At 45.6% G+C, this 19,380-nt stretch overlaps 2 protein-coding genes across 2 annotated transcripts in view; both read left to right on the forward strand.

Moving 5' to 3' along the window:
- The first annotated feature begins 2,993 nt into the window (after positions 1–2,993).
- Positions 2,994–3,896, forward strand: LOC104158445. The gene has a single exon (XM_009696098.1). It carries the CDS (start codon positions 2,994–2,996, stop codon positions 3,894–3,896), a length of 903 nt encoding a protein of 300 aa, XP_009694400.1.
- A 1,517-nt stretch (positions 3,897–5,413) lies between these two features.
- Positions 5,414–19,380, forward strand: part of LOC104158444 (neuronal acetylcholine receptor subunit alpha-7-like) — a gene marked incomplete at its 3' end in the record, with an annotated part of 43,843 nt that continues 29,876 nt past the window's right edge. Inside the window, exon 1 of the mRNA XM_009696097.1 lies at positions 5,414–5,540. Within this exon, the coding sequence (XP_009694399.1) occupies positions 5,462–5,540 (79 nt within the window). The remainder of the gene's footprint in view (positions 5,541–19,380) is intronic.

The raw sequence follows: 19,380 nt of genomic DNA on the forward strand, positions 1-19,380 counted from the left end.
TGCTTACACAGACTCAAGGCCTTTTCTGCCTCCTGCACCACCCCACCAGCGAGTTGAAGAAGTTGACAGGGGACACAGCCAAGCCAGCTGACCCCAGCTGACCAAAGGGATATTCCATACCCTATGTTGTAATGCTCAGCATATAAAACTGGGGGAAGAAGAAGGAAAGGGAGGATGTTTGGAGCGATGGTGTTTGTCTTTCCAAGTAACACTTATGTGTGACGGAGCCTTGCTTTCCTGGAGATGGCTGAACACTTACCTGCTGATGGGAAGTAGTGAATGAATTCCTTGTTTTGCTTTGCTTGCGTGTGTGGCTTTTGCTTTACCTATTGAACTGTCTTTATCTCAACTCATGAGTTTTCTCACTTTTTCTCTTCTGATTCTTTCCTCCATCGCACTGCGGAGGGAGTGAGCGGGTGGCTGTGTGGTGCTTAGTTGCCAGCTGGGGTTAAACCATGACACTGTCCTGCCACTCCTCTCTCAATTTCTACTTGTGTCTGGCGCTCCTCTGTCCCAAGTGCAGAGTCTGGCATTTGGACTTGTTAGATTTCATCCCACTACTGATTGCCCAGTGCTCCAGTCTATCTAGATCCCTCTGCAAGGCCTCTTATCCCTCGAGAGAGTCAGCAGCACCTCCCAGTTTAGTATCATCAGCTCGCTTGCTAATGGTGCATTGAACTTCTGCCTCCAGCTCATTGATAAAAATACTGAACAGGACTGGCCCTAGGACTAAGCCCTGAGGAACACCATTGGTGACTGGTCACTGTAGGGATTGATTCACGGACTCTGGCGCGAGTAAAACCAAAGACCTTTATTGTTCACAAGTTTGTGCTTATATAGATTCACTAGCTGTCCATGCGCTCTAGTTTGTTCATGGATTGGTTAACCCCTGCTGTCCACGTGCCCTAGTTTGTTCATGGATTGGTTAACCCCTGCTGTCCACGCGCCGCGGCTAAGCTTTTAATTGGTGCTGTTAATCAAGACACGCATCTTCTAGTTTCGGTCTCACAGCTGTGCTTCAAAACATTTTTATCTTCAGCTCACTTTCTGCGCTTGCTCCATTACTTGCTTTCTCAGACTATTTCCTTCAAGGCTATGTTGTTCAAGGTCGCTCACAACACTCCCTGTGAATCCCACAGGTCACCAGCCAGATGTAGCCTCATTCACCACAGCCCTTTAAGCCCTGCCGTTGAGCCAGTTCTTCACTCAGCACACCATGTATCTGCTCATCTCACAGCTGGACAACTCGTCCAGAAGGATGCTGTGAGGGACAGTATCAAAAGCCTTACTAAAATCCAGAAAAACTACATCCACTGCCTTACCTTCATTCCCTAGGTGGGTGACGTTGTCATAGAAGGATATAAAATGAGTGAAACAGGACTTTCCCTTTGTGAACCCATATTGACTGTGCCTGATGATTGCATTGTCCTTTAAATGCCTTTCAACAGCACCCAGTATGATCTTCTCCGTGATTTTCCCCGGTACTGAGGTTAGACTGAGAGACCTGTTTTTTCCTGGGTCTTCCCTCATGCCCTTCTTGTAAATTGGAATACCATTGACTAGCTTCCAGCCAGCAGCGACCTCGCCAGACTCCCCAAGACCTTTGGCAGATGATTGAGAGGGGTCCTGCTGTAACAACCGCTAGAGCTTTCAGTACTCTGGCATGAATCCCATCCGACTCCATGGACTTATGAACTTTCAATTGATAAAGCTGATCCCTTACAATTTGAGTGTCCACAAGTGGAAAGTCACTGTTGCCACAGTTGTGGTCCTCCAGCTCAGAGGACCGGGCAGCCCACGGTCTATCAGTATTATTATTATCAATGTTCATGCCGTCACCCTGCAGACACCCTGCAGATGCTGGGCCCCATCCAGCCCCACTTCTGAGCTGGGGCCCAAGCACTATGTCTACCCTGGCCCAAGGTGTGGCAGGAACTGAGCAAAAACACCCATGCGGAGAAGCGACCGTGTCCTGTGGTGTCTCCAGGTGGGGTGAGGGGTGCAACCACCTTCAGCAAATGGACACCCAGAGCTTGGGGCTGGAGGCACTCTGATGGCTCAACAAGTAGGAGAAATTCCCCAAAAGCAAGCCAAGTGCTGCCTTTGATCTCCCATGGGCGGAAGCAGGGAGGCCTAGAGGGCTGGCCAGCAGTGCTGGGGCGTAGGGAGAGACCGTGGGACTTTGTCCTGCAACCTCCCAGGAAGGCACGAAGTGTTATCTAATGAACCCTCTTGCCATAAGTGCTTGGAGACGTCTGCCCTGGACAGAGCGACCCAACGGTGCCCTGGGAAGACACAGCCGAAGACACTGACATGAAACACAAGACAAGCAATGGGGGGATGGAAGGGGCAGTGGCATTGCAGTAACCCCAGACGCGTGTGCTGGGGCCAGACCGCTGCCAGGGGGATCACTGCAGGTGAGGACAGCCCATGGTGATGTGCCCAGATGATGGACGGTGACACTTCGAAGCGGTGTGTTTCCATGTCACAGAGGGATGGATTACAACATCTCCAAGCGATGGACTGTGATGTCACTGGGCTGTGGATTGTGCGTACCTCACTGCCTATATCCAGGTGCCAAGTCTCAGCCAGCGAGCTCGTGCCTGCACTGCAGCTGAGCGAGTTGGTGAGGTCTGGAGTTTCGTGCGAGGCTGTTGTTGGTGCTGCGGTCGTGCTGAGGGATTGAGTGCAGCTCTCAGTGCCTGACCCCAGAGCCATTGGAGGATTTTGCCTGGCCCTGCCTGGTTCAGGGAGCTGGGACACCCAGGAGGCACATTGAAAGCAGCAGCAGTGAGCTGTGTGGGGAAACCTCATGCTGAGGAGCTAGGAGGGTTTCTGTCTTGAGGGACCTGGGCATTTCTTCCAGCCCTCGTCAGGCCAGCCAACAGTTGTGGCCTCTTTTTTCTAGCACGATATCCGCTGCTGCAGTGGCAGTGACAGGGAGCGGCTTGTCTTCCACAGCTCCCCCCAGCCCACCGCAGGATACGGAGAGCATGGCCACAGAGCTGGAGAACTGCTGTCCCATATGCCTGGAGAGCCGGGAGGAGGACAGCTATGTGATGCCATGCCTCCACCAATTCTGTTATACCTGCATCCTGCGATGGGCTGAGAGCAAGGCCGAGTGCCCCCTCTGCAAGAAGAACATCACCTCCATCTTGCACTCGGTGCGGGAGGATGATGACTTTGAGGAGCATATTATCCTACCGCCTGCGACACCATCAGTCATCATCCACCTGATGCGAGGAGCTCCTGGACACCCAACTGCCCGCAGCCCCCAGCACCCTGCAGCAGCCTGGCCAGCAGCTGCAAGAGCGCTGCCCTTGGCTCCAGTGGGCGGCTTCCATGCCTACTTCTGGGCATCCCTCTTTCGAGTCTACCCTGCTGTCCTCGGTCCAGTGCTGCCGTGGCTGCATCAGGAGCTGGAGCATCTCTTTGAGGATGCCCAGGAAGCAGCAGAAGCGCAGAACCTCATCATCTCCAGCCTGCGATACTTTGGCCTGGATGAAGAGGCTCTGATCCAGCTACTGCGGGCCTCCCTGGGCAGGTGCTCAAGAAGCTTCGTCCACCGGCTTATTGACACCATTGTGCGCCGGTGCAGCAGGAAAACCCGACGTTTGATGGGCCTGGGCGCTGGCCATGCTGCTGGGGGATGGGAGGACAGCCCTGTGGCTGCCCCTGGCCCAGGGCGTTCTCGTGCCCCCAGACCACCCCGCCTTCCCATCCACAGGGAGCAAGGAGCAGCCCAGGAGGACCGAGAGGAGACTGTGCCAGGGCCCTCCACGCACAGCCAGGGCAGTGATGGCTCCCATGGGGGGCCCCGGCGAGGCCGAAAGAGGAGGGCCAGCAGCTCCAAGGACCCTTCACAGTCCCCCAGGAAGCTACCTCGTCACCAGTGACGCTGAGAGGGTGCCTTGTGTGCCAGCTAAACCAGGGCCGGGGCCGCAGCTGGGGCACACACCAGCCCCTTGTGGTCCTGCCCCCCCAAATCTAGTTAAGGTTTAATAAAAGGAAATGAAAGGATGAAAACTGCAGAAAAAGTCAGTATCTCTAAGAATGCTGGTGGCGTTGCTATCCCCACTTGTGCAACTTTTCCCCACGCTTTTCCTGTTGCTATGGCCACCGTTTCCTCACGTGGCTGCTGGGCCTTACGGCTGTGGGGTCAGCCTGGTGGGAGAGGGGGTGCGGCAATGCAGCCCCTGGCAAGGAGGGGTTTTACATATGCCAGGTACTATTTTGTTGTTGCCCCAAAAAGGAAATGCTGCCCAGTTCCAGGTCTGCATCTCTGCAACTGCTTCCAGGGCAGGTGTTTCCAGCCGGAGGGTCTCCAGGGCCAGCCTGTGCCCCACTTCTCGTCACCCCAGGCCCGTCCTCCTCCTCACCCCACCCTCTGTCTCCACATCCTGGGGCTCTGCTCTCCTACCAGCCTGCACTGCCCAGTGCAGCCTCACTACGGCGGCGCCCAAATCCCTCCTGTGCAGAGTCACAGCTTGGTGCTACTCCCTGCATCAACCTAGGGTCATACTCTGCCAAGGCAGGAGCCCCAGGAAGTGCAACAAGGGGAAGTGTAATGTCCTGCACCTGTTTTTGGTGAAAGAGAAGTGGATGAGTGTGCAGAACAGGCAAAAAAGTAAAAAAAAGGCCCAAATGATAAATGTCCTGCAACGTACTCAAGCCTTTGCCTTGCCTTGCCTTTGCCTGGCTAGTGAATAAAATGGAGTGGGGAGGTAGAAAAGCTGTCCGAAGGGAACCAGGGTGTGTGCAAAATTCCATGTTGGGGAGCTAGCAGCAGTGGGCCTCTGGGGAAGAGGGCACTCAGGGCAATTCCCTGCCTCTGGTGAAAGTGATTGCAGGAAGACGCGCATCAAAAAGGACGGGAGACTGGCTAGTTTCATGTTGCCCAGCTTCTGCGATATTGAGTCTCCCCGGCCACTTCTGCTGGGAGAAGGGGCAGGTGCATGGCAGAGGGACCGTGCAAGTTGCACTGGCAGCTGAGAGAGAGCAGAGAGGGACTCGTTTTGCTGGGAAACATCTCTAGAGGCACTCGAGTGCAAGCACTGGAAGCACTGCAGACGTGCTATGTTGAGTTAGGTACAATCTGTGGAGATGTGGAAAGCATCTCTCAGGCAGCACGCTCCCCCTCCTTGCAGTACACACACAGCTGTGTGTGAGCATCGCTAGCATTTGCTTCTGACCAAGGAAAGGCTTAGAGTGCCTGGGAATGTGAGTCCCAAGCAAAGTAACCAGCCCCTTTTGTGTTTGGATTTACTGAGGCAGCCCTGAGCTGCTTTGGCTCCTGGGGACTGGAGAAGCACACAAGCAAATGCAGTTCTCTCTCCTGGTGGGAAGCTGGTTTGATGCCTTATTACTGTAATTGCCAAATCCAACAGTCATTGCAGGCTGTCTCCAAGACTTCATCCTGTTTCACCCTCTGCTTAGGAAGGATAGCCAGATTATTTGGACAATGCTTACAGAAAAGTGCTTGGGATTTGTTTATTCTGGACTATGTCTCTGGGCATCCTTGTTCGTGTCCTTCTTTAAAGGTAAGCTCCTCTGTGGTTGTCCAGTTTTTTTGCATTTTTTTGGTTTTCTTTTCCTTTTTCTAAAGACTAGGCACATCCTACTGCAACTCTATTTTCAGAGGGACTAGTGTCTGCTTCTAGTTTAAGTTTTGAGTCCAGTGCTGGTCCCACTGACTTTTGTAATCAGTTTGCATAAGTTTTGTAGATCTTACAGTGCTGGGCACCTTCTTTTAAGAAAGGAAAAGATGTGGAGTTTTTTTTTAAGGAAAAGTGAGTAATTGTCACTTTCAGAAATAAATGGAAATGATTGGGTTTCAAAAGGAATATGTTCTTGCTCTCCTTTAAAAATTTAACTTATCCATGTTTTTGGGGGAACGGGAAGTTATAACTCCAGGCTGGACAGGATGGCTGTGAGAACCCTGTAAGTGTGAGGGTGAAATGGCGTTGTTCTGCAAACAAAAATGAGCGGAAGAAAATCCTTAACTGTTTACTTTCTATGTATCATTTGGGAAGATTTTTAACTGCATAAATACATGAATTTACTATTTCTGGTTTGTTTTTCTCTTCTAACTTTTAGTAAGTTTAATAAGAATCCTTCCATGCAGTGATGGGTATAAGTTGGAAACATCTAATAAAAATAATAATGCACTCTTGTAGTCTAAGGTGTCACCTGGGACCAAGCTATCTAAAGTTTCAGCATGTTACAAACAGAAGTAGGAACTATGTGATTCTTCCAAAACATGGAGGACTGAGAGGCTAACAATAAAGAATTGTTAAATGAGAAGGGAGGTTGAAATAGCCCCAGTCCTCATAGATGTTCAGGATTCTACACAAAATGTGCTTTTATTGCTCCCTAACAGCTGAAACATACATGTCTGCAGCAGCTATAAATTCTAAAACCGAGTATTGCAGGTGTAAGGGACCACGTCCTGTTACTCACTGTTTATGCACAAAGAAGGATTGTCTTTTTAAAGCAGAGAAAGTGGTCCGCATATTTCAGAAGTTCAGGGGCCCGGGAAACATACGTGTATGTGATGTTGCACTGGACTATTCATGCCATGCAGGTAATTCCTCCTTAGTCTATCTGAATCTGCAAAACATCCATATGTTTCATTATTCCAGCTCCACATTTCGGCTGCCTAATGTAGCAATGGTACTGCAGAAAAATGTTTCCCCACTTTGCTAAATTAAGAACCTTGCTATCTTTGTAAGACATTTCTTTGCTACCTCAGGAGTTGAACTAACAGGCAGGTGATAACAGCTAGGTATGCTATAACTCACTTTGTGTGCAGTCCCATTCTGAGCAGCTGTGTATCATGTAAATACTGCCTTTGAAATACTGAGGAAACACTAATTCATCGGGGGGATGCTTAGTTTCTCTAAGTGTGATGAAGACACAAATCTCTTGTGATGAAGACACAAATCACTTTTATAAATAATTCAGAGGATTTTTTGTTAGGTGCTTTTACCAGCAGTTTACAACTATGCACTTTTACAGACAGCGGCTAAAGCAGAATAAAATGAACCTCTGGTTAAGGTGGTCTGTATTTGACCTCTGCTTTGTAGATAGTTCTTTTCTTTTTAAACAAAAGGGAAAAAAAAAAAAGAAACTAGAAGTCCTGGGAATTGTGCAATTGGAGCAGAAGAGGAAAAAGTCAAGATGATCTTAGCATGTTATCAGTAGCAGAGTCTTTTAACTGTAAGCGCTAAAGGAACTCCCCCAGGATTCCTCAGTGGACCTACATGAAAGTCACAGCAAGTCCATCATAACTAACATCACTCTTACATAGTGTTGAGTTGTTTCAACAGAATTCATAACAATTTCTCAACTACTGAAAACTCCTGCAGGGCTGTTTGACAGGGAAGTTGTGACAAAGACTGGGTGACAACTGAAACAAAACAAAACATGAAGAACTCAGTCATTTTTTCCAGGCCTTTCCACAAGATTTTGCTTCACCTTGACTCCACTTGCACTACTGCTGGGAGCCCTGATAGACATGTTGTTCATGTTAGGTCATTGCAGCCCTCCTTCCTGAAGAATCTGGAGCTAGTGATGCTTTCCTGGGACATGGGCCCTGGGGAAAACCAGGAAACTGATTCTCAGCCTCCCTGGATCCCACATGAAATCTCTCAGAGCCAGACATCCCTTCCAGGCCAGGTGCAATCCTTGAAGGAGCACACCCAGAGGATGGAAGGACCCTGTGAGTCCTAGCAGCTACATAACAACCTCAGGTGGAGGGACTTGAAAACCCTGCTCCAGGGAGAGCTTGAAAGGATGGGATCAGACCCACTCCTGCTCTTTTCTCTGAGCATGGTGCAGTCTGAGAGCCAGGGGGCCAAAGACCCGACAAGGGAGTTCTTCTGAGAAACATGTCCCAGTGACCACGTGGGCAGCTACCTTCTCCGAGGAGCATTACCTTCAGCTCAGTGCAGAGGCACCTGTGAGGCCTGAACATCCAGGGAAGTTAAATCTGCATTTTACTAATCTCCAGTCAGCCCATGTGTTCTAATTGCTGTGCTTTTATGTCCTTTTTTTTAAGGAAGGCCACTAAAGTGCCACACATGCCACACAGAGCAGAGTCAGACCTTGTAGTTTCTTTGCTCTGTGCAGCCTGACATCAGGGTCGTACTCTGGCCATGGGGCTTTGAAAAGCCCAACAAAGGCAAAGGCAAGCTGAGGACAGAGCCCCTTATCTGCAATCCAGTGGAAATGTAAGTGCTCAGCAGTATGGGACAAATCCTATGGCAGGGGATGCTGCAAGTGACCTAATCAGCTAAAAGATGTAAATTATGAAGTAACTCTGCCTGACTTGATGTTACCCAGCTGGTGCAAAGCAGCTTTTCTTTGGCTTACACACATACAGAGTTGAATTCCTGTGCTACACTAATTTTGTGCTTTCTCACAGCTTTGCTGATTTAAATGAGCTCTGGTGTTCACATCAGAACACAACTGGTGATCTCTAGGAGCAAATCCTCACAAAGATACTGCTCTTGGTTCACTTCCATGCAAGCAGGTGCTGTTTCTGCAGCAGCAGTAACATTGGCAAGAGTCTGAAAAGGCCAGATTCTGCTGCCAAGCTACAATTTCTCTAATGTGAGCTAGTTAGATGGAAGCGACACAAGTTGAGAGATCTGTGTAGCAGGAAGAACCAAAGCTAGTATTCAAGTACCTATATATGGAGGCTAAACCTCAGGCCGTAGCTGGGTAGGGCTGGTGGAACTGTAGTCAGTTGTGTTAATCAAACTGATTTACTCCAAAGAGACACTGTTGAAAAGATGTGAGAAGTCCTATGCCTTAATAGAATATGATGTAATGTCATTGGTAATTTAGGTGGTTGGTGAAGGAGCTCCACCTTTAGATCACATAAATGTTACCAGACTAGAACCAGATGTTAAAGTCAGATCATTTAGAATCTTTCGTACTCTTAATTTGAGGTCTGAGGGTTGCATTCACCTCAGTTCCCTGCATTCTCTATGTTGATGCTCTGAGTTGTGTCACCTCACTGAGTGGTACACAGTTTCAAAGGTAATAATGCAGCTGATGCAAGTTTAAAATAGAAAAGATATGAAGAAGACTTTTACTTGTACAAGTAGGTCTTTTCTTCCATATTGGCTAAAAAGATGCAGAGATGAGAAATTACTGCCAGATCCCTGTCATTACTATAATACATGGGAGCACAGGCACCAGAGTCTGGTCACTGTGGGTGCTGAGAGCACACTAAGGCATCAGACATGCATGGAGTCATATGGGATTGAATGTACTTTCCTAGCACACGCCTGTTTATAGGTGCTACTCTGCTCTGTGGTCAAGAACACTAGTACAGAAACATGTGTCAACACTTTTGAGACAGGCATGCAGAGTCCTAGGCAAATCTCTGAGATTGTTTCCTGTGAGTTACTGTCTACTACAGTAACTTGCTGTACGTGCTTGCCTCTTGAGACTGACCTGTCAGTTCAGCGAACCAAACTTGGTCTTCAGTTACTAGTTTTCTATGTGCATTGACTGGCACAGCTCTAAGGCAGCTCTGAATTATTGTAGGCACAGCTGCAACTGTGGAGCTGGCCCAAGCTTGTGAGAAGTTGCCAGACTCCAGGAAAGCTGGAGGTATTTCCACGCACATTTGCTGATAGTGATCTGTTCCAAATCTTCTTGTATTAACTCTCCTCAAATCTCACTAGAAAAAGTGGGAAGGTCCAGAAAAAGAACCTGGGCCCTGACAACACCAGCACCTATTGTTATATGCACCTACTGGTATATCACTCTGCGTGTAAGCAGATACAGTGCATGAGAAAGTAGCATCCATCTGGTCTTTGGGATGATGCCAGATGGTGCCTTGGGAGCCTTCAACCTTGCTTCAGTGCAGGGGGCCTTCTGGTGGTCTCAGAGCAGAAGTTCCCGTTCCTGGCACAGGATTCATGTCCTAAAGACAGCTCCAGTCCTTTTTTCTCCCTCTGGTTTATTGTCATAAGACATGTGAAGGAGAACAGGAGTTAGCGATGGCGGTGACCTATTGGATGATTTTGTCAGCAACTGTAAACTTTTCCAAGCAGTGAAAGAAGTATTTTCTGTCTCTCTGGTGCAGTGAGAACCATGAACAGCATCATCCCTTCTCACACCTGCATGGTGAAGTTAACTCTATCCAGAATCCAAGAATGGGTTACATCAGTCACAAAGCAGGAAATCTTTCAATCTGAACATGATGACTGTGATTTTCAAGGGAATGCATGTACCTAAAGACCATTCGATTTCACTGTATGTTCTGAACAAAGGATTAGTGCAGAATTTAATTTGCATGTCACAAGCAAGGAGGGAGGTGTAAAGTCTCTCCAGCTCTAGGGTGTGATGAAAGCAGATCAAAACACTTTGCATCACTCCTGACATGGTTATTCGAGGATGCTTACTACCTAGGGATCCTGCATAATCTAATTACGGAAGAGAGCAAATCTACCTGAGACAGGTAGGGCTAGCACTGGCAATCAGCAGCATCTCTGGGAATGAAGAAGGTAGACAGGAGTTTATTGCTGTTTTGGGACATGCTCCTGAGCAAATAAGGCTTGAAGAAAGAGTTTTGCTTATCAAGTACTTTCTGCATTGAGCAAAGCAGCTGATAACAAGGCTGAGACCAGAATGAGATGATGTGTTTGGAAATAAAAGTCTTCCCACCTGGGGCTTGCAATTAAGTCAGTAAATTGCAATGGAAAGGGAACTTGTAGTCAGCATGAGTACTTATACATGTCAACAGTGAGGTGCGGGTAACTCTGTCCTGCCTTGCTGTCAACTGGCGTTGCTTAGTTAGAGAAGCTGTAGTTAGCAGAGCACTGAAATGAATGTCTGCAATCCTCATCACCTTCCAGAAATGGATGTCTTCAGCATGTATTGCATTCCAGAATGTTGCAGAGAGAGCCACAGTCCTAAATTTCTGTCCTTAATGCAACATAGATTTGGACAGAAAAAGGACTTAGAGGGAAAAGGGTGCAGGGTTGAGGAGATCTCATTTTGCATTGAGGATTCAAACAGCCTAAAGCCAGTTTGGAGACTGGGCTGACAAGACTGTACACTGTGTTCCCTGAAACTCAGCTGCGGCTATGTGAAAAGGAATCTCTGGTCACTTAGATCTTCACCATGCCAAGAGAGAAAATGAAGTTGTAAATTGGAAAATATATGTCTGTGGCAGCTGAGGTGAGAGAGGATCTGATCTATACAGATTCATAGACTGGTATTTTTGGCTGGAAGGGTCCTCCAGAGGTTGCCCAGTCCAACCCCTCTTCTCAGAGCAGGAGCAGCTCTATTAAGTTGCTTCCTGGGCAGTTAAGCTGGGAAAATCTCCAAGAAGGGTGGTTTCCCCTGTGGTGAGTACCCTTCAGAGGAAAAAAGCCTCCTCTGATACCCTGGCAATGCCCCATGTTGCAACTTGTATCTGACCAGTCCTCTCCCTGTGCACCTCCCAGAAGAGTCCGACTCCTTCATCACAGAGCCCTTCCCCATGGCAGCTGAAGGCAGCCAAAAGAGCTTCCCCCGTGCTTTCTCATCCCCAAGCTGATCAACGCCATGTCTCTTCACCTCTCATCAGACGTGCTGTGCTCCAGTAGCTGTTGTCTCAGTGACCTCCACTCAACTCACTCCACAGGGTCAGTGTATGTCTTATGCTGCCCTGGGAAGCTTTTATTAGGCACAGAGTTAACTGTGTGCTGTGTGGTGGGTCTTACTGATGTTGAATATAGGCTGGCTGTAGAGGATGCTGCTGCTTAGTGTTTTCATCGCTTCTGAGACAGTAGGTTTGGGAAAAAAGTAAAGTAGGAAGTCATATAATGATGCAGAAAATATATTCTGTAATTCTTAGCCATCTTCTTCTTTTTGAAGAACTTCCTCATCTTGACTCTGCAAAGTGGCAGAGCAGGTCATGACAAATGATGGACTACATTCCCTTGAATATTGTGTCATTTTAGAAAAGTCATCAGTGAACTGAAATCTAGCTTGAGCAGCTGTAACAGTAGGAAGATGAGATAGAAATAAATATTTGTTAGATGGTTTGCAGTTGTCAGTATTTCAAGTGGCAAATTGGCAGCAACTTTGAATTGGACCCCTTCTTGTTCAGGCTTGACACACAATTCATAAAAGGCAACAGGATAGCTTCAAGAGCCCTAAGCAGAAGACTTGCCTTTCTAATTTAGCCAAACAGCTATGCTGCAGCATACCCTTTGCAGCAGTGTTTTGTTCAAAGTCTAAGCCTTCTAATGTAGTGTCCAAAGATATTAGGGTCCCCAGTTTCCATTTAGTTTATAATTCAAATTTGTTGAACTGGTATCTCTGCCCAAGCACTTCAGTACTCCTGCCATCGTCAGATCTACTTACACGTTGCCTGGCAATGACAACAAGAGGGCAGGCTAATAGAGAAACGATAGATTGAATGGGAACGGGTCTGTGGGCAGAGAAAGGAGACTTCCTTCTCCAGATGAGGCCTCTTCCCAAGTGGGCAAATCATTTCCCCTTTGGGTCAAAATGCTCCAGCAGACTCAGGGAGTCTGTGCACTGGGGAATACAAGAGGGCAGGCCAGACAGCACAGGGTAACTTTCTGCTCTTCAGGCTAGTTTTGGTCTCTCTTGGAGACCAAGCACCCTGCTGCATCTGTAGGCATTGCTTCTGTTTCACAAGATGACAGTCATACTACACCTGGACATGTGGGGCAGCAATTTTGTTTTATTTTTATTTTGTTTTCACTGGTGTAATTCAGGAGCATTAGATTGCAGTTACTAAAACTTTAAATCAACAGAGTAAAGTTAAGACAAAATCAGGCTCCCCAGATCATCATTGTCTGGAAGTATCTCATTTTCACTGTAGTTAATTTCTGCTCTTAGTCAGGGTCAGTGACACAGCCAATGCAGATTTGGCTTCATAGCTCCACTGATCCCAACATAATCAGGACTCAAGGCCTGTACCTGAGGAAAAAACAATAGCATTTAGCATTCTGGAAACAGACAGATCAAGGCTAATGAACACTCAACTGTCACTGAGACCTTGTGACATTCAAAGTCTGGGAAAAAAGCCAGCTGTAAACCTCATGATACAGACCATGCTCAGCCACTTCATATGCACATAAGAAAATTTGGGCTGAATGAGACAAAACAAAGCACTTCTTACAATTTCAAGTGTCCTAGGTCAGATCTCCACAGATCTTGTTTGATTGGTCAGAAGTCTAATTTGCTCAGAGCCAGTCATTTACCTCATCAAGATAGTATTAGAAGCAGCTTTTGTCTTCAGTGTGAAATAAATTCAGACTCCCTGCTGAGAATTTTCATCCCTCTATTTCCAACTCCCTTTGTCTTTGAAGACCTGGACCACCAAAGCCTCAGACTTCTTTCCCTTGGAAAAAATCCCTCGTTAGCAGCCACTTCTGCTGCCAAAACCTCCAAATTGTCACCAGCCAACTGGCAGCATAGCATCTTTCACATAGATAGGCAGCAAGTTTAGCCTGGCCTAGTGAAAACTCAGCAATGCTGCTTAAAACAGGGCTGTCATGGTTTAACCCCAGCCAGCAACATGCAACCAGTCGCTCACTCCTCCCCCCACACCCTGGTGAGATGAGGAGGAGAATTGGAAAAGCATAAAACCTGTGGGTTAAGAACAATTTAATAGTGGAAATAAAGTAAAATATTATAATAGTAATAATTATTGTAATTAAAAGGGAGATAACGGAAAGAGAGAGAGGAATAAAACCTAGGAAAGACAAGTAATGCACAGTGCAAATGCTCACCACCCACTGACCGATGCCCAGCCAGTCCCTAAGCAGCGATCGGCCCCTCTTGGCCAGCTCCCCCCAGTTTATATACTGAGCGTGACGTTCTATGGTATGGAACATCCCTTTGGCTAGTTCGGGTCAGCTCTCCTGGCTGTGCTTCCTCCCAGCTTGCTCCTTGTTGGCAGAGCAAGGGAAACTGAAAAGTCCTTGACTTAGAGTAAGCATTACTCTAAGTGTGTTACCAACATTATTCTCATACGAAATCCAAAACACAGCACTGTACCAGCTACTAGGAAGAAAATAAACTCTATCCCAGCCAAAACCAGGACAAGGGCTGAGCCTTATCTATAGATGTTTTATGTAAGTTTTGCTTCCCAAATGGGAAACTATTTCAGATTTGGGAAAATGTATCTTCATATTTCCCAGTTCAGGTACTAAGCAGTGAAAAGGAGGACAAATAAGCAGCTATTCAAGATGCAGTCCAAATTTCCATTGATGTAGCCCACATCCCTTTCACAGGACCCTAAAACTATGTTTCACATCATCCAGCATTTGACTTTCTGATATTGGAAAGGCAAGCTTGCAACTTTCTCTGCATTCCCAGATCCATGTTCACTTTGGACTTTTGTGCCTTGCCTCTGCCTTGCAGCCAGTGGAGCTCTCACTTTGCTCACAAACAACAGCTGAGGCTTGAGCAATGCGGCAAGAAGGCAGGAGGGACCACCACTACTAGCCTTCCCCATTGCATCCTCAGTACCTTTCCTGCTTAGCATTGCTATGTAAGTACATCTGGCAGGCTGGCAAGGCAGAAGTCCATTGTTCGGAAAAGTAGCCATCTCTGGGATCATAACCATTGCCACTGACCAGCACTGCAGAAGGAGAAGGTAGAGGAATCACTGCCAAATCTTTGGCCACACTGGGAGGTTCATTTCCGCCGTATTACTATCTGCAACATTTCCGCTCCACTCTCTGCTGCATTGCCCAGAGAAATTAAACAGTGTCACTGCTGGTTCAGTACCAATACACTGAGGCAATGGTTTCGAAGAAAGATCCCTCTTTCACCTCTGAACTATGAAAAAAGGAACAAGCTTTCTCTGCCTAGTAAAATTATGTCTGTGACCAAGGAATAGTGCTTGTGAGAGTTAAGTTTGGTTTTTTATCTTTGTTCTCTTCATGTCTTGGGGATAAATTTATTTATCTTTCTCTTCCTAGGAGGTTAACTTATCTTCCTCCTCTTCCAGGGTCCTGCTGACCCTGGTGTGGGCTTCTTTCTAATTATATTGTGGCATTTTCAGGGTGGGAAGTGGAGGCTGAAGAACTGTGTTGCCCAGTAAACTGAAGATTTCATTGTAGTCTTTACCAGTGCTATTATCTGCACTGGGTTTAGGAAGAAAGAACTCTTCCTACCTATTGTCTTCTCAGCCCTAACCAGACTTACCTTTCTGTTTCCACTGAAATAATTATTACACCGGTCTGTTCACATATGGCTTTCCCAGATCTGAGCTCTCCACATGTGCCTGACGTGGAGTTGAGTGGGCTTTTGATGGGGAGGTACAGATTCCCTGTGACCCTTTTCAGAACCCTCCAATGAATGCTGTGCGGATTGCCATGGCTACCTCATTGACAGCACTTGGTTACTGAAGTTCATAGTGCTTTCCCAGGAAAGGCTTTCCCTTGATTTGCTGGTTTGGGTGTTGAAACATGTAGAGGTGAAGGGATGTGACAAGCTGCTCTGCAAGCCAGTGGGACCAGGGAGTCCAGAAGCCCACTCCAGTACACTGATGACTGTATCACCGGTATCTCACTTTTGTCATCTGATTTTATTTCTTTCCATTGACTTCCATTACTACTCCTCCCCATAAATCCCAGGGTGGCTGGCAAGAGTCACCTTCAGACAGCCACAGCTCTCTGTAACATATCTGGCAAGGGGAGTCTTCCTCTTCACCACTGCTCCAACCCCCTTCTCCTGTGCTCCCTTCACATCTAGTATTGTAGTAATTACAGTCATATTGCATGGAGCTAATGTAAACTAGCATTACAATAAAAATACAGTTTTTCCCTTCTTGCCTATAGCCAATTAAGTTTCTAACCTGGAGCAATGGGGCAATTCAGATAACCATCATATATTTGAGAGGTATCCCGCTGTTAATATCTTAATGTGTGTCTCTTCACCTTACACACATATCTCAGCCTTTAAAACATCTGCACCAAGCCAGCAGGACCAAAAATATAATCCCATCCTTTCATTATGTAATGGCCTATATTCTCTTTTTAGCATGTTTTCATGTGCTTGAAATCTTTGAGATGAAACCTTTCCTAACATACCCTTTAAAACCTGTCTCTGCTGGGAGCTCTTTATCTGCTATGAAAGAACAGAAATTACCACTATCAGGAAGATTAGGTCCTTTTTGCATAGGAAAACATGGCATTTCTCACATTCCTGTGGGTATCTAAAGAGTTTTGTGTGTAAGATGCAGAAACAATCTGCATAGCGAGAGCCAAAGATTAGAGTCAAAGATTACCCACAAGGGAAGTAGATTAAAAAGAGGTTTTAGATGAGAGAGGTATTCAAATACACAACACGCAAACACACACACACAGAGACACAGACACAGACATGCACAGGGTTGAGGCAGCTGATGTGATTACTTTGTTTCTCATGTGAGTACTCTTCCCTGAAGGTGTAATGGCATGCATTTTAAATCAAAGGACATTGAAAGAAAGAATGCATTTGCAGCCACAGATAAAAGCAACACTGCACATAAGAACAAAAGCAGATGGGACATATCTGTGTCTCTGGGGATTAAGTGACATATGGCAGCGACATCCTTTACATTCTCAGAAATCTGCAAAATATACAAACTAAGGTGGGTGGGTTTTTATAGCTACCAAAACATAAGAACATGCCACATTTTTGTAAGTGCTGTTGCCATTTTAGTTCTTTATGCTGATTAAGTTGTCTGTGAAACAACCTGCTTTTTTTCTGATATTACTCCTTTTACTTCCCTCATAATTCATAATTCCATACAGAGAGTGTGTGTCTTCCTGTGATCATTCTATTTGCGTTCCCAAAGATAAAGCTAAAAATCCCTGTAAGAGTATAGTGATAAGCTAAAAAGAAAATAAATAATAAAAGAGGAGCTATGGCAGGTGATTAGGAAAATAGTTGCAAGTTGTAGGATTTGGCTCTGATACCCATAGGTTTTCCTAATGGCTTTTTGCTCTGTAAATGTTCCAATTATAACAAGATTGTATACAATCATTACACAACAAAACACAACAATACCTCTCAGTATAATTACACTGTTTTTCAAAAAAGGCCAGAACTCCAATCAAACTCCAATTTCTTTTAGGAAACAGTAAAACAAACAAACAAACAAACAAACCAAAGCGGAGGGAGTGTGGTAAAATAACAATACAGAGAGAAAAAAGTGACACAGATGTGGTGAAATACCTGCGAAAGGCACAAGGGGAGCGAATAAATACTGCAACCACAGCATTGCTCCAGTTTAGGACCTTTTATGAAGTAGCAGGGGACAAAATATTTAAAAACAGTGATGTGATGCCCCAGGAATATGCTGTTGATTTTAACATACTGTGCTCTGCAAAGAGGTTGTACATATAAATGATTCTAGGAACTGTTTTTGAGAAGGGAAGGAAAAAATGGCTTGTTTTATAATTCAGAGACATGTTAGCATGCATATGTGTGAATATAAAGTGATATGGAAGAATATATTTGGTCCGAAAACCATTGGTCCTTTCGGTACCAATAACTCCCATAATCTTGTATGAATAAAGTGATAACTTGTGTGTAAAGCTCAGGCCTCTACCAAAAGAAATGAGCAACAGCTAGAAAACATTCAGCTAGCAACACGCCCAACAAAAAGTTCAAATGAAAATAAAACCAGGGAACACAATGAACCAGAGGTGGAATGGTCAATAAATATAGGTACCATGGCTGAAAACCTGATGGAAATCCATGTCCTTCCACTTACCCTCTTGTTAATATTTCATTATTTATTCTTTACTGTGCACAGCAAGACAGAATGTGGCCCACACCAGGAATGCTCAGTCAAGGAGCTGACCACTTCTACAGCAAACCTGGGGAACTGGCAAGGGTTGGACTCTTGCCTTGTAGCTCAGGGACCTCTGCATGCAAAGCAGAGCAGGAGGATCGACCAGTCAAGACCAGACATGACAGCACAGCTCCTAGGAAAGGAGGGAGCACCTGACCTTCCTGAGGATGGCATATGGATAGTCTGGCCAGAGCTCCTGCCGTTTTGAAAGACATTCCTACCAGACAATGTTGAACAGCCTCCAGCCCCAACAAACACCTCCCCAGATCTGAACCCAAACCCACAAAAGAACCAAGGAGCACTGTGGTGGCATAGTGGGGAGGATGAGATGACACTCAAGCATGGAAAAGGCAATCCTTGCCCAGAGGGTTCCACCCAGACAGAGAAGGTGGAAGAGGTTTGTTGTCAGCCCACAGCCACATACCTGGAGTCCTGTGTATCCTAAACAGACCAAGTAAAATTGTAAAAGAACAAACCAGTGAAACCAGTTAAACAATATGCAGCACACAAGAAAGGAGGAAGAGCTTTGCTAGTTTTAGTCAGGTTTTTTTTCCTTTTTCTTTTTTCTTTTTCTTTCTTTCTCTTTCTCTTTTTCTCTTTTTCTTTTTCTTTTTCTTTTTCTTTTTCTTTTTCTTTTTCTTTTTCTTTTTCTTTTTCTTTTTCTTTTTCTTTTTCTTTTTCTTTTTCTTTTTCTTTTTCTTTTTCTTTTTCTTTTTCTTTTTCTTTTTCTTTTTCTTTTTCTTTTTCTTTTTCTTTTTCTTTTTCTTTTTCTTTTTCTTTTTCTTTTTCTTTTTCTTTTTCTTTTTCTTTTTTCTCTTTTGCTTTCTCTTTTTCTCCTCCTCCTTTTTTCCTCTTCTCTTTCTCTTTCTTATTTTGTTATTTTTATTTATTTATTTGTTTCTCTATAATTTCTTTTCCTAGGTTCTTCTCACCTAAAGGTTTGGGGTATTTATTTTATTTTTGGCTTTGAAACCAGAGCAGATGTCTGAGTTACATCAAGATCAGCATGTCTAAGGTCACCATAAAACAAGCAGGCCAACTGAGGTGTCTCTCCTTGCCATTACTGGCAACAGGACATGAGGAGTTCAGTCTGAGCTTGAGCCTGGGCATGCAGAGCTGCTGACTTGGAGCTGAAATCAGCCAGTTCCAGCTTGATCTAATTTAATTGCTGTGTCTTAGAGAATTCAAACCCCTTTATAGATACCATGGAGGCTCACAGTCAGTATGAGACACCATCTGTGCAGGCCTCATCAGGGGTGCCTCTCTCCCTCTAGCTGTGAATCTACACTTTGTCCAAATACATGGATGCAGTTACTAACTTGCTTCTAGGTTTGCTTTGAGGAGTTCTCTGCAATTATTTTTTTTTTTTAATATACAATTATCCCATGTTTCAGTCCTAGTCTTTCAGCCTAACCTGTTTGGGACATTACAACATGTCTGCATTTAATAAAAGAGGATGAAATTTCACATGCAGACCATGAGTGTGGAAGGAAAGACAGAACTCAGAGTGTAAGCTAACGGCAAGATGACTTGCTTTATTTCCTGCT

The sequence above is a fragment of the Cariama cristata genome, unplaced genomic scaffold, assembly GCF_000690535.1.
Source record: "Cariama cristata isolate BGI_N322 unplaced genomic scaffold, ASM69053v1 scaffold17022, whole genome shotgun sequence".
Classification (NCBI taxonomy): domain Eukaryota; kingdom Metazoa; phylum Chordata; class Aves; order Cariamiformes; family Cariamidae; genus Cariama; species Cariama cristata.

Excerpts from the sequence above, each read along its gene's own strand:
- LOC104158445 (XM_009696098.1), top strand. The coding sequence starts at position 2,994 with ATGGCCACAGAGCTGGAGAACTGCTGTCCCATATGCCTGGAGAGCCGG.